We start from the raw sequence: 14,745 nt of genomic DNA on the forward strand, positions 1-14,745 counted from the left end.
ATATCTGAAAATATGTAAATTATGGTAACTGAAAACAACACAAAAACTAAATCTTTGTTTACTTCACAGAAGGAGCCGTCTCACTTTGAGATGTTCTTCCCACACTGCCGCTAGTGAGTCTCGATCCATGATAATTCTTCTCATACTTCACCCCTGTGACTAACTGAGTCGGTCATGGGGCAATTTTTTCTTTTTCCTTTTCTTAATTACTCAGGTAAATGCATGAGAGATTGGGGGTATGCATTATTGCAGCAATTAATACCGACATATCCACCACATGGCGACCAATACTTAAGGAAGATGGAGGTTTCATCGTCTGCAGCCACAACTACAACATCATATCGAGCTTCCGAGATTCATCAATGGAGTTCGAGGAAGAAGAATTCTTCCCTGTTAGCCCCACTGGCCAATACTTCAACAGCTCGGTTCTTTCCATCGGTGTTATTGGTGTGTTGGAGTCTGAAGTTCCCATTGATGATTCCCAGACCATTCCTTTGATTAATGATCTTTTTCTCCCTATTAATCCCAGGTTTTCTTCCATTATGGTACTCTCTCTCTCTCTCTTCCTGTGTCTCTCTACTATATATGGTGTCAATTGTCATTTTTTACTTCAATCTTGCATGCTTTTGCATTTATCTCATAATTATTATGGATTTACCCTTGCCATATTTTAACTTTGTAATATTTTCCCTTTGGGTCATTTATTTTTTCCATTTTTTTCGAAATATGTGGCGCTTTAACCTATAGAATTTAATTATAAATATTTTTAATTACTAATCTCTTGACCATTAATTTTTTTACTATTATCAATGTATTCGGTGAGTTTTTTAGTAAAATATCAGTTGAATTAACTGCTTTCCGACAAGTTATGAGGTGGTGCTTAGTCGGATAAGTTGCTGAAAGATTTCAATTAGACATAGTAAGAAATTTGAAATTGAGGGATGAATAGTGAATAAAATAATATTCAAGAATTATATATGAAAGAGTAATTTTGTGTGAGACAGTTTGACTTATATATATATATTTAATAATTTTTAGTTAAAATATAATATTATTTTAATTTAAAAATATTACACATTTTACTATGAAATAGTCTTACATAACTTATTTTAGATGAGAAGATCCATACTTGATTGCCAGTAAGATAACAAGTTTGTTGTTTTAGCAAACTTGCTAATTGCCGCCTGCCATTTTGGTAGCAAAGGCTGCCATGTAGTACTTTTATTTTATTTTATAGTTCTGAGTTAATATTTTAAATTGATGTGATATTGGGGTCCACTTTAGTTAATTGGATTTGTAAGAATGTAATATGGATAGTAAATGAATTGTAAATTAGGTGATGTAGAAGTAAGGGTGTGTTTGGTTGGGGGGTTTAGGCATAAGGTATGGGTATCAAAGTGATTGTTAGTGTTTGGTTGTAGAAGTAAGGGTGTGTTTGGAATACCTCATTAATGGCAAAACCCATACCCTTATTAAATAAGAGTTTCATCTCCCTTCATCATTTCTTCCCCAATTATTAATAACCATTCCCATTCCACCCAACTACCAAACATGCTAAATACTTCCACTAAAACCCAATTACCCTTACCAAGTATTTGATACCCATTCCGATTCCGATTCCAATTCTCACGTGCGAATCAAACACACCCTAAGACTCACTTTTAAAAGTGTGAGAGTATTGCAAATATAAGAATAGCCTTATCAAATGCAAGATTAAGTTAATCACTGTCAGAAAATTACTTTCCTGTCCTTTCAATCATTTTCCTGATGTTAAAAAAAAAACAGGTTATAGATGAGAATGGTGACAAACAATGGAAGAAAGTGGAAGTGAAGCCCAAAAACCACATAAAAGTTGCCATTTTCCCAGAAGGGAAATCACCTTCTTTCTACGACGATTGCTTCAATGACTACATATCCAAGGTTGCAATGGAACCTTTCCCACCAACGAGGCCATTATGGGAAATTCACATCTTCAAATACCCGACAACAAACGCCGCCGGGAATCTCATCTTCAAGCTCCACCACGCGCTCGGTGACGGCTTCTCTTTAATGGGCGCGCTTCTCTCTTGCCTGCAGAGGGCCGACGACCCTTCCCTCCCGTTAACTTTTCCGGCGTTCAAGGAGCCCAAAATCGGGTATGACGGCGAAGAGGGCTTCTGTAAAAGTGTGCCCAGACTTTTCTCCGGGATCTTTAACACCATCTCCGATTTTGGGTGGAGTTTGATGAAGAGCACTTTTCTTGAAGATGACCGGACTCCGATCCGCTCCGGAGACGACGGCGTCGAGTTCCGGTCGATTGATGTTACGACCGTCTCCTTCTCTATTGATCGAATCAAGCAAATTAAGGTCAAGCTTGAAGTGGTAAGTCCTAATATTTTCGTAACTATCCCTTCAATTTTATTTAAGAAAATAAGACTTTAATTAAGGAACTTAATTATACACGCTATTACTTATTGGTGTGCACACAATAAACTCTGCCTTATGAGGTAAACTAGCTTAGAGCTCTTAGTTGACTAGCTCAATCCGTGACAGTCAACTTGGAACCTTGTGAAGTTGTGGTTATCAACTCAGCAGCCCTACCAATTTGGTTGGAGTTGCCTCACAAATTTGATTCTTGCCAACACCATTTAGTCAAGCCCTTTCCTAATTTTATTTACCTTACATGGGCACTAAGTAAACCTAATGCATACTATTGGATAGCAATTACAATTAAGTTTCGTTCGTCATTCAAAAAATAACTTTTTTTTTTATTATCCCATAGTTCTATTTTTATTGGGTCAAAGAAATCACTTTCATAATTGAGGAACTAAAAACAATTACTTTAGCTATAATTGAAAGATGAAAAATGATAACAATATAGTTGAGTGCCATTTTTCTTTTATTTTATAGTTATATTCATCATATTATTATTATTATTATTATTATTATTTTTGCCTAAAAAAGCTATAACATGTTCCAAATAATTTGAAAAATAAAATATATTTTTGAAGTTAAATGAGATAAAATAATTATGAACAGATACGTACTTAAAAAAAACTGACTAAAAAAAAAAAGTTAAAAGAGAGAAAGAAAGTCAACTTGGAGTAGTTGGAAGTTTGGTGGTGAAAGTACACTTGTAGTGTTGGCAAGTTTATTAGGGATATTTATGACCGTTTTTGTTTGGTCTGATCTACACTGTACTCAACAAAAATCTGGATGTCGGAATGAGCTAAGGAACATGTTAGAAATCGCGATATAGGACCGAACTAATTCTGAATCAATTGAAAAAAAAAAAAAAATGAGTCACAATTCAGTGTGAATTTCACTCTTTGGGAGTTCACATATTATTTTTTCAATTGAAACTGCTAACTTAAAAAGTTAAAGATTAAAAAGTTAAAGATTCGAATATCATCACAAGGATATAATAAAAGTCTTTTCATACATTGCACTATGCCACTATTTGCTACACTTTTTTGGACTAACAATTTAAACTTTTTTTACTGTTGAAATCTTAATAGACGATTAACGACGTGATTTGTGGAGTAATATTCTTGGGGACTCGATTATACATGGAAGCAACAAACCAAGAGCAAAAAAATGGGAATGCCACTGCACTAGTGCTGCTCAACACCAGGAACATTGGTGGCTACAAATCCACCAAAGAAATGGTGCAACCAAACATGGAGTCCAAGTGGGGAAACCAGTTCGCATTCATGCATGTTTCTGTCCCAGAATTGGCTCATAATACCAACACCTCAAACGCCCTCCATTTTGTATCCAAAGCACAAGAAATCATCCACCGGAAAAGAAATTCCTCCGCGGTTTTCCTCACCGGAAAAGTATTGGATGCTCTGCGTAGACACCAGAGTCCCGAGGTATCTAATTAAGTTCTCTTCGGATCCTCTATCGCTTTTTTTTTATATATATTTTTTTGATTTTGTATGTGGTTTTGGGTTGTATTTTTTGAAGAGTTTGAGATTTGATGTTTAGTGGTCTTGAATTTTGTTAGGCCACGGCTAAATTTGTGCATAGCACCTTGAAGAACTCTAGCATGACAGTATCAAATATGATTGGACCAATTGAGAAATTGGCTTTGGCTAATCATCCCGTCAAAGGCATGTACTTCATGGTTGTTGGTGTTCCACAGGTACGACAACATTCATATACTATTAACTATAACTAAAAGTATAGCAAGTTTCAAAAGTCAGGTACGAATTATAGTTGATTTTGTACTTAAAAGGGGAAAAACTAGAAAAATATTACAGTCGAGTGACAAGGACTAGAATTAACATAAGTCCATATTCTGAAGACACGTCATGATCACTCTTATCCTGCTTAGTACTGTCAAAGTGGGTCAAAATCCGTGAGTCAACCCGCACCCACTCCGCGGTGGGGCGGGTTAGGGCTATAAAAAAAATGTGGCCCGCGAAAGAGCGGGACTAATCCGCTTAGACCCATGGCCCGCGAACCCACCTTATTTTTTAAATATATATACACACTAAATATATATATATATCAACAACAAAAAAAGAAAAAAGAAAAGTCCGCGGGACCCGCCAACCTGCGTGGTACTGATTAGGGTTACATGAATCATAACCTACGAGCTGGCACGCCAAAAATTAGGCCCGCAGCGTGGTGGGCCTAATGGGCCGACCCGGCCCGCTTTGACTAATGATGTTACATATATTTGAGAGTCTCTCAAAGGGCTTAAGTCCGATACTGTTTGCAGATGTTGTGGGTGTCATTTTACCCAAATTTCTATAGTGTTTCTAGTCCTTTCCATTGTTAATATCACCAAAAAAAAAAAGAGGTTTTTCCTATGTTTAATGAAAGATTGTTTTGATCTTGAATGCAGAGTCTCACCATAACTATGGTGAGCTACATGAGAAACTTGAGGGTTGCAGTGGGAACTGAAAGAGGACTCATAAATCCTCAGAAGTACAAGGATTGTATACAATGTGCCTTCGACATGATTTTCGATGCTGCCCTTGGTTCTGGTGTGCAGGAAAATGCTTTTAGTAATTTATAATAAAATACATTTATATATTTTCGTTAATATTCTTTCCTAATATATCTATATACTTGAATTGTGATACAAATTAAATACTTTTTTTTCCCTATTGGTTGTAAACTTCAATTTCATAAAATCATGCATATTGGTTGATGTTCTGCAAGTGATTAATATAGTCCTATTTCATTTTGTGTATCTTTACATATTTTTCTGAAATTTCTAGACGGACCAATGGCTAGAGATTGTTTGATTATTTATGAAATGATGGTTTAAATAGACCGGTAATTATAATTTCAAAAGCATCAATTAAAAAAAGGTAATTGACATGTTCAGTCAGTTCCTTATTATCAATTAAAAACTGATAAAACTGTGATTTAAGGTATACTGGCTAACTTGGTGCTAATGTGTAACTACATAAAGTTTCTCTGATCTCATCTTGTCTTGTGTGATGTGTCTGTATAGCATCTCATATGCAATTATTTATTAAAAAAAAAAAACAAATTATGTTTTTTTAAATAAAAACTCTCTTCCAAAGCCAAATTAATGGCCATGCATAACCCTTATTCCAAATCTCCCAATAAAAGGGTGGATAAAAAAATTATTTGAATGAGGGCAAAGTTCAAATGAAGTGCCAAATTATTCGAGCCTCAGTGGAGGCAATTCTAACTCTTGTGCTTCAATAGGTTGAGAAAGTAGTTATGAACAGATACTGCATTGTAATAGAGTTAGTAGTATTAAAAAAAAACATAATATATAATATTTGATATCAAATTTAAAAGTTTCAATCAACTAAGCAACTCAAACATTTAATCATTTTCACATAAATTATATATATATATATATATAGAGGGAGCAGCTCATGTGCGGAGATAACTTCCCGTGCAGAAATACGGTGATCAATGCTCTTTAAAAAATATTCTAAGTTGATGCATCTCAAACTTCGAATCTATGCACCTTAAACTAGATTAACATGAATATGACTTTTGTAGAAAAACTTTTATAAAGAATACAGGTTGTGTTTTGGAACTGAAAAAAAAAAAAAAAAAACATCTTCAATTAAAGAAGCGAACTGTAAAAAATGGCACCTTAAGAAGGAAAATAACCCACATTAAGAAGGAAAACAACGTACCTTAAGAAGTTAAAACAACACTCTTTAGAAAGAAACAATGCACTTTAAGTTTCAACAACTGACGCACCTTAAGCACACACACCTTGAGAAGAAAAACCACGCACCTAAAGCTTTAGACTAACGCACTTAAGTTTCAACAACTAACGCACCTTAATTAAGCACACAACGCAAAAACCACGCACCTTAAACACAAAAACCACGCTACGCACATTGAATTTGACCTAGATGCAAAAAGATAAAAATGCCACCGCGTTTTTTTAAATATGTGCTCAATATGGGCTGTTGATTTTGATTAGATCAATGTCTGAGATTAAGCTCCATCTCCGCACCTGAACCCTATCACCGCACAAAAAAAAAAAACTCACCTTAAGATTGCATATTAAATGTTAAAGTTTACATACTGAAATTGATGATAATTACAAAATTGCTACAAAATCTCTCTCTCTCTTTCTTTTCTTTTTTTTTTTTTNTTTTTTTTTTTTTTTTTTTTTTACTACAAATATAATACTGAGATTGATTCTTATTCTCTCTTATGGAAGTGTTCCTAGACCATGTTCCATACAATCATTTTTCACTGCCTAACCCAGCCACCCTTTTATTGTTAGTACCCTACCTCACATTGCAGTTGGTTAACATTTTTAAAAACTCAACTCACATTCTCTCCATTTGTTGATTTATAGTTGCATTTTGACAACAACCAGTCAATGATAATTTATTTTTCACATTATATCCAGTACCTCAATCACTATAAAATTACTATAAATATGATTTAGAATGCACCACATAGACTAATCTGATCTATCCAGAACTCTTTTGTGATGAAGTTATGATATTAATTTGCTGCCTAACCCACCTACCAGTCCACCACCCTTTTATTGTTAGTACCCTAACTCACATGAGTCACACTTGCGTGAGACCGTCTCACGGATCCTTATTCGAGAGACGGGTCGGGTCGAAGCAACATACAAATGTCATACTTATATGCTCAAATATAATACTAATTAATAATGCAATTTTGTTATTTATAAGAGAAAAAGTAATACATTTTTCATAGTAAGTAATGTTGACAAGTGCCCCTTACTTAATAGAGAAAATATAATACTTTTGAGGAAAAATGTAATACTTTTAAATCAAAATGTAAAAGTATTGTATTTTCCCTAAAAAGTATTACATTTACCATTATAAGTAACAAAAATTTTAATCTTGATTAGTATTACATTTGAGCATATAAGTATGACATTTGTGTGTATAAGTATTACATTTGCATCTTGGCCCGACCCGTCCCGACCCATCCCGTCCCGTCTCACGGTGAGACGGTCTCACACAAGTTTTTGCCACCTCACATTGCTAACATTTTTAAAACTCAACTCACATTCTCTCCATTGGTATCTCATGTACACTCACTAAAATATATCTTAATAATAAATAAATTTAAAAAATTAATAGAATATAAGATTTTTTTCATTTAAAAAATCAAATTTCACAATAAACATAACTTAAATATTCTAATATAATAACCTTTTAAAGGAAAAATAATGATATTGAAGTTCTAAATTAAATAAATATATAATTGGTAGAAGTGTAAGGCGTCTTTTTACTCTTTACTTTTAATAGTAGGACGGAACGGACCAAATTTTATATGAATGGTATATATAAACTAAAATCTCTTCACTTAGGAAAAAAAAAAAAAAGAAGAAAAAACCTCAATAATGGAGGTAAGATTTGAGTAAATGACCACATTACAACTCTCGTTTGCATTAATAATTTTTTTGAGTTCTACTGACTCGTAATAATTAATTACTCGTAAATCGATAGTTTCATTTTTAATTTTAAAAAAGACACATCTTCAACTTCAATTGTTCATAATGAATTAACCCCTCCCAAAACCTTATTTCTCACTTTTTACTTTCAAATCAAGAACTCATTTCTGGTAAAAATGACAGCAAGAGTAAAATGGATCACACCAATTAATAAAATTTTGTGCTGCAAAAACTATGCTTATGGTACTATCTAGTGATGCTGCTTCTCTCTAAAACTGCTATTGCATCAGTTAATCCAGTATTTCTGTCACAACCTACATGTCATAGTTATGCATTCTTAAAATATTTACTTTTATGAAAAAATTAATAATCTTGCATTGATATACATCATGATATCGAATGATACTTTGGGCACTGAAACATTAATTTAAAAATATACATTGGGCATTGGACTATTCGCGCAATGCTAGTAACTAGTATATATATAGGGTGGAAGTTCGAACCATGCCATAGACAATCTAAAAATTCGGCTCCTAGAATTTTTAGACTAGGGTTGGGTTGAGTTCTTTGTATGCATAAGTGTACGATTTGATATTGAGTTTTAAAATTTAACAAATCAATGTATCTTCTAATAAAATTTTGGAGCGGATTCATAGGTTTCAAAAATTAATTTGACAAAATTGAGATATTTGAGTTATATATATATATATATATATATATATATAACAAAAACAAAACAAAAAACAAAAACAAAAAACAAAAAACAACAAAAAACAAAAAAAGCAAAAAGCAAAAAGCAAAAAGCAAAGAATTAACTCATAAATGCCATGGCCTAGCTAGCATCTTCATCAAGATGAAGACACCGTGACCCAATGACCAATGTCTTCGTTAAGAATTAAGATGAAGATATCATCGCCTAGTGTATTCATCAAATGACGTTAACGCGTAAATCTATTTTTTTCATTCTTTTAATTAATTAATGAGTCATTTTCATTTTTAGTCCTATTGTTATTGGGGCATTGTCAATTTTCGTCACTTCATTAATTTTTGTCACATTACGGCCAATCTTATTTAGTTCTTACCATTTTTAGTCCACCGTTAAAATTTTCGTCAAATAACCGTCCAAAATAAGGATATTTTAACATTTTCATGCTTTGATCATCTCCTTTACCCTTTGCAGTGGTCTTCCTTACACATTTTCATCCAACGAAGAGGTCTGGGGAAAGCCATGGCTTTGTAATGTGGCTCACATGGCTTCCACCGGACCTCTTCATTGGATGAAAATGTGTAAGGAAAATCACTGCAAAGGGTCAAGAAGATGATCAAAGTATGAAAAGACCAAAAATATCTCTGTTTTAGACGACCAAAAATATCTCTAGTATTTTTATTTAGACTATCATTTTTTATCAATATTGTTGTTCTGGAAACAAGTGTTCTCTGGAAACAGCTTTGTGATTTTTATTGTTTAGCTTGGCTTGATCCGATTCTGTGAACTAAAAAATTGATTTAAAAATTGAGTTGTGAGTTGAGTCATGATTTTTTTTACCCAACCCAATTCATATTTTAATTTGTCATTGCATTATTTGAAGAAAAAAATTTAAATGTTTTTTAATCTTTTGGACTTTGGGCTAGATTGAGCCAATATTTTTATTGTTCGGCCTAGCCCAACTTATTACAAAGTAGATTACAGAGGCAAATTATGCCATGGACCTATGCCTATCTTGGACCAAAGTTCATGTTCACAATTTAAAAACTCTATGTTTAGAATTTTAGAATTTTATGTTCAAAATTTTAGAATTCTATTTCCACAATTTTAAATCATAATATATAAAATTACATTACTCAATATTCACAATTTTTAAACTTTATATTTACAATTTTGTTATATAGATTCAAAATTTGTGTTATACTATTGAATATAGAGTTATAAAATTGTGAATATATATTTCTGAAATTGTGAACATATAGAGTTCTGACATTATGAACATAAAATTTAAAAATTATGAATATAGAGTTCAAAATTGTCAATATAGAGTTCAAAAATTATGAACATAGAGTTCTAAAATTATGAATATAGAGTTGTAAAATTTTGAATGTCCATGACATAACAACTGGATTATGGAGATCGATCAATTAAACCACATAATTAATCCTTAATCTTTCCCCGCATGAACTATGTACACAACAAAATCTTAGAAATAATTTTAAGATTATTTTTCGTGTCAGCATTTCAATGTTGGTTTCTTGCCTCTTCTTTCTCCTCCTCATACCACCCTGAGAAACAATCCAAACCCAAACAAACAAACACTAACGTTAATTGCATGAAAACAAACAGCAAAACACTGTTCCTTTCTTGTCTGTTGCAACGACGATCAAAGTCATAGTGGAGAGAGTCTTGGGGCACCTCTAGCAACGTATTCTTTTATGTGTTTAACTCTATGGCAAGTTGGCGCAGAACACCACCTATACTACATGAAAACATTTTCAAATTCAAACCCACACAAAACATATTTGTCATATACTTACGTTTTCATGGGTGCAACACCAAGAAGGCAATTAAGAACCAGGATCTCAATAGTAGTGGCGGCCTCAAAATAGTACATCTTGCACCTGTAAAAGTAACACCCTACATTAGTTTTGCTTCACAAATTAAAAATTATGATTTCTTACTACGCGGTAGAAGAAAGGAATGAGAGATCAAGTCACCAGTCCTATGTGATGTTTTCACTGGGAAGAAGAATGATGTAGCTCAAAATGGAGTAGTATTTCTTTAGTCACCATTCCTTCGTATTTATAGTTGGAAAATGTGAGCATTATAAATTTGTACTCCCTCTATTCCATTTTACCTGTCCTATTTACTATTTATTGGTCAAATCAACTCTTTCTTTATTACTTATTTTCTTTAATAATTTTTTATTATTTTGAAATTTAATTTTTTGTGTTCAATAGTACTTTTAATGTAGTTTCTAAATATATAAATTTTATATATTAATGTTAAACTTAATATTATGAAAAATTAGATTAAGAATAACTCCAGCCAAGTCTCGTTAAAATGGGACAGAGGTAGTGTGATTTTTGTGTAATCTTTAAGATGTTTAAATACTAATCCAAAATGACTCTTTTGTCCAATGATGTTAATATTTGTCCTTGAGTCCCTATATTGTATATGTATGAAGTGTATAATTGTAGGTAAATGTATCAACTTCATGAACAAATATGAGCAAACTGATGAATGTCAACACAGGTAATTCCATTTTATGGGAACGATGTGGCATGAGCGACTAAAGCTGCACATGCATATATGCAACTTTAATTTCAAGGAAGACACCAGCTAGATACAACATTACATATATCATTCGTATCATATATCAACCGACAAATATCAAAAAACGATTACAAAATCAATAGTTTATAATACAACTAAGATCTCAGTCATATACACAATATAATAAGGCAAATTCATCATAATCTTATTGCATGACGTTGTCCTATATGCTACCACCAGTAATCCAATTGCACATAAAACACTACCAATAAAAAGAAGAAGACAAGTACTGAAGATAAAAACAATGACAATGCTATCCAAAAGAGAATTAATAAAACTAAGACAAATTCAAACCAAAAATAGTATTTTTAATTTAGACTATCATTTTTAGACTTAAGTAGTATTTAGACTAGCATTATTACAAAGTTACAAACATTATTTTAGTAGCAATTATAATATCACTCCTATATTATCTTGCTTTTATATATTTTGAATTAGCGATTTAAATAAACAAATTCAACACTCAATTACATATGCATAAACATCTCTCCTATATAATCTTACTTTGATATACTTTGAAGTATTTATGTAAAAAATAATCATTAGGCATTATCTCCTCTCATTCGCGCAATGCGCGTGAAAAAACTAGTATGAGTATATGAGAGTGAGACTTATATTACTTCTGAAATTGAGTAATATTTCAAGTATACGAATAGTCTAACCTCCACAGTCACATGCACTTTTACACCTTACAAGACATCACCACCAAAAATAACACGCATAATTTTATGTTTTAAAAAATAAATCTATCATGATCTTGTTTAAAAGTAAACTCAAGTCACCATATAAAAACAAACACAAACTTTAATAAAAAGAAACATTTTATATTAATTGATTATAGTAATAGGCCGGCCGGCATATAGCTTGGTGGCAACTATATTTACTGCATGCCTAACCCACCCTTTTATTGTTAGTACCCTACCTCACATTGCAGTTGGTCAACATTTTTAAAACTCAACTAACATTCTCTCCATTGGTATCATCATGTACGCTCACTAAAATATATCTGAATAATAAATAAATTTAAATTTAATAAAATATAATTTTTTAAAAGAAATCAAATTTCATAATAATTATTCTAGATAAATATATGAGTCATTTCCATTTTTGGTCTTATTGTTATTGGTGCATTGCCAATTTTAGTCCACTTCATTAATTTTTGTCACATTGCAGCCACTTTTATTTAGTCCTTGTCACTTTTAGTCCACAGTTAAAAATTTTCGTCAAATGACCGTCCAAAACAATGGTATTTTGGTCTTTTCATGCTTTGATAATCTCCTTTACCCTTTGCAGTGGTTTTCCTTACACATTTTCATCCAATGAAGAGGTCCGGCAAAAGCCATGGCTTTGTAATGTGGCTCACATGGCTTTCGCCGGACCTCTTCATTGGATGAAAATGTGTAAGGAAAACCACTGCAAAGGGTCAAGAAGATGATCAAAGCATTAAAAGACCAAAAATACCCCTATTTTGGACGGCCATTTGACAAAAATTTTAGCGGTGGACTAAAAGTGGCAAGGACTAAATAAGATTTGCCGCAATGTGGCAAAAATTAATTAAGTGGACTAAAATTGGTAATGCCCTAATAACAGTAGGACCAAAAATGGAAATGACTCTAAATATATAGTTGGTAGAAGTGCGAGACATCTTTTTACTTTTTACTGTTTACTATTAATAGTAGGGCAGGACGGGCTAAATTTTAAATGAATAGTATAGATAAAGTCAAATCTCTACCATGCTTGCAAATTTTAGTAATGAAGGTAAGATTTGAGTAAATAGCCACATTACAACTCTCGTTTGCATTAATAATAATTACTCGTAAATTGATAGTTTCATTTTTAATTTTAAAAAAGACACATCTTCAATTGTTCATAATGAATTAATCCCACCCAAAACCTTAGCTTATTCCTCACTTTTTACTTTCAAATCAAGAATTTATTTCTGGTCAAAATGGCAACAAAAGGAAACCCGGATCATACCAATTAATAGGATTTTGTCATGCAAAAATTATGTTTATAGTATTATCCAGTGAGGTTGCTTCCTTCTAAAACTATTATTGCACCAGTTAATCCAACATTATTTCTACCACAGCCCACAGGTCATAGTTATGCATTCTTAAAATATTTACTTTTATAAAAAAATTGATAATCTTGCATTGATATATAATAGGAAAAAGTGTCAAATTAGCACCCCTAAGTAGAGTAGATAGTGCAATTGAGCCCCTAAGTGAAAAAAAAAAGCTTCATTAAAGCCCTCTAAACCTGCAAAAAAGTGCAATTGAGTCCTAAGTGACTTGTTTAACAGGTTAGTACTCCTTAGGATGAAATTAAGTGCAAAATTTTGTAATTTGTATCACATTTGGTTTTGCTATCAAATTAATTTATATTTTAAAATGATTTTACTAATTTTTAAATAAAAAATTAAGAAAAAAGAATCAAAAGTCCGCAACTTTTTGTGTATTTTTTTTAATTATTTAAAATGATTATTTTTATATTATTCAAATAGATTTGTAAAATTATTTAAAATAATTAAAAATAATTATTTTAAAATTAAAAATAATTATTTTAAATAATTTTAAAAATTAAAACAAAAAAAATTATAATTTTCGTCCCTTTACTAATAAAATTTAGAGACCAAATTTACAATTTTAGTATAACTCATAATGAAAAGTGAGCATGTCCTTTTGTTAAGTTTAATAAAATATAAAGTAAGAACATATATTTGAAAATATATATAGTAAAACAAGATGTTTATAATTCATAAAATTAGCTCATACAAAAATTATTGTTCAAACACAAATATCAAATTAAAATTACAACAAAACATATTGAAGAAAAAAGGCCAAAAGAGTTTTAATTGGGAGGGATAAATGATGTCATTTATATAAAATAATAAGGATAAAGATGAAAAAAAATTAAGAAGCTACTATCTTATTTTTAAAAAGCTACCTGAAGTAGCGTTTCAAAATAAGCTCTTATTTTAAACTACTAGCTTATTTTGAGAACATTATCAAACAAAGCTTATAGCTTATTAATAGCTTAAAATAAGCTATAAGCTCCTAAATAAGCTCTGCCAAACAGAGCCATAATAATATAAGTCCAACCAAAATAATCCAACAGTTAGTTTGGTAAGTATAAAGCTTTAAATTTGACTTTTTATGAGAGCTATCTATTGGTCATCTTGAAGTCCTTTGTCGACTAAGGAACCAAGCCTTCTCGTTTCGAGCCAACAAGCTATAGATAACGTCAATTGGTTTATTTCCTTATAATTCTTTGTTGGCAAGGCAAGTTTCATAAATTAAAGCATGTGCTCCATCTCAACTAAAAGGCTAAGCTGATAGTTGGACTGCACATATTATATTTATGCTCACATCATATAACTGCATATTTGAGTAGTGGTTAATTTTTTTTTCTATAATTCAAAGTAAATAAATAAAAATTGTAATTTAATAATTGTAATACGCCAAGCACAATATCAATAATACAGCTAGTTATTAATTATTATCCAAGTAGCCAGCCCCCCCCCCCCCCCCCCCCCCCCCCA

General features: G+C 31.8%; 1 protein-coding gene across 1 annotated transcript; it reads left to right on the forward strand.

Moving 5' to 3' along the window:
* The first annotated feature begins 238 nt into the window (after positions 1-238).
* LOC116033983 (O-acyltransferase WSD1-like) lies at positions 239-5,185 on the forward strand. Its single transcript, XM_031276540.1, has 5 exons — positions 239-545; positions 1,786-2,361; positions 3,498-3,854; positions 3,989-4,126; positions 4,835-5,185. The coding sequence occupies exons 1-5, from the start codon at positions 363-365 to the stop codon at positions 5,006-5,008; spliced, it is 1,428 nt and encodes a 475-aa protein (XP_031132400.1). The 5' UTR covers positions 239-362; the 3' UTR covers positions 5,009-5,185.
* The last annotated feature ends 9,560 nt before the right edge of the window (positions 5,186-14,745 follow it).

This window comes from Ipomoea triloba, chromosome 11, assembly GCF_003576645.1.
Source record: "Ipomoea triloba cultivar NCNSP0323 chromosome 11, ASM357664v1".
NCBI lineage: Eukaryota > Viridiplantae > Streptophyta > Magnoliopsida > Solanales > Convolvulaceae > Ipomoea > Ipomoea triloba.

Bases quoted from the DNA above. Each gene is read 5' to 3' on its own strand.
- LOC116033983 (XM_031276540.1), top strand. From the start codon at position 363: ATGGAGTTCGAGGAAGAAGAATTCTTCCCTGTTAGCCCCACTGGCCAA. The intron at 546-1,785 runs GTACTCTCTCTC...AAAAAAAAACAG, and splicing joins CCAGGTTTTCTTCCATTATG to GTTATAGATGAGAATGGTGA. The intron at 3,855-3,988 runs GTATCTAATTAA...GAATTTTGTTAG, and splicing joins GTAGACACCAGAGTCCCGAG to GCCACGGCTAAATTTGTGCA.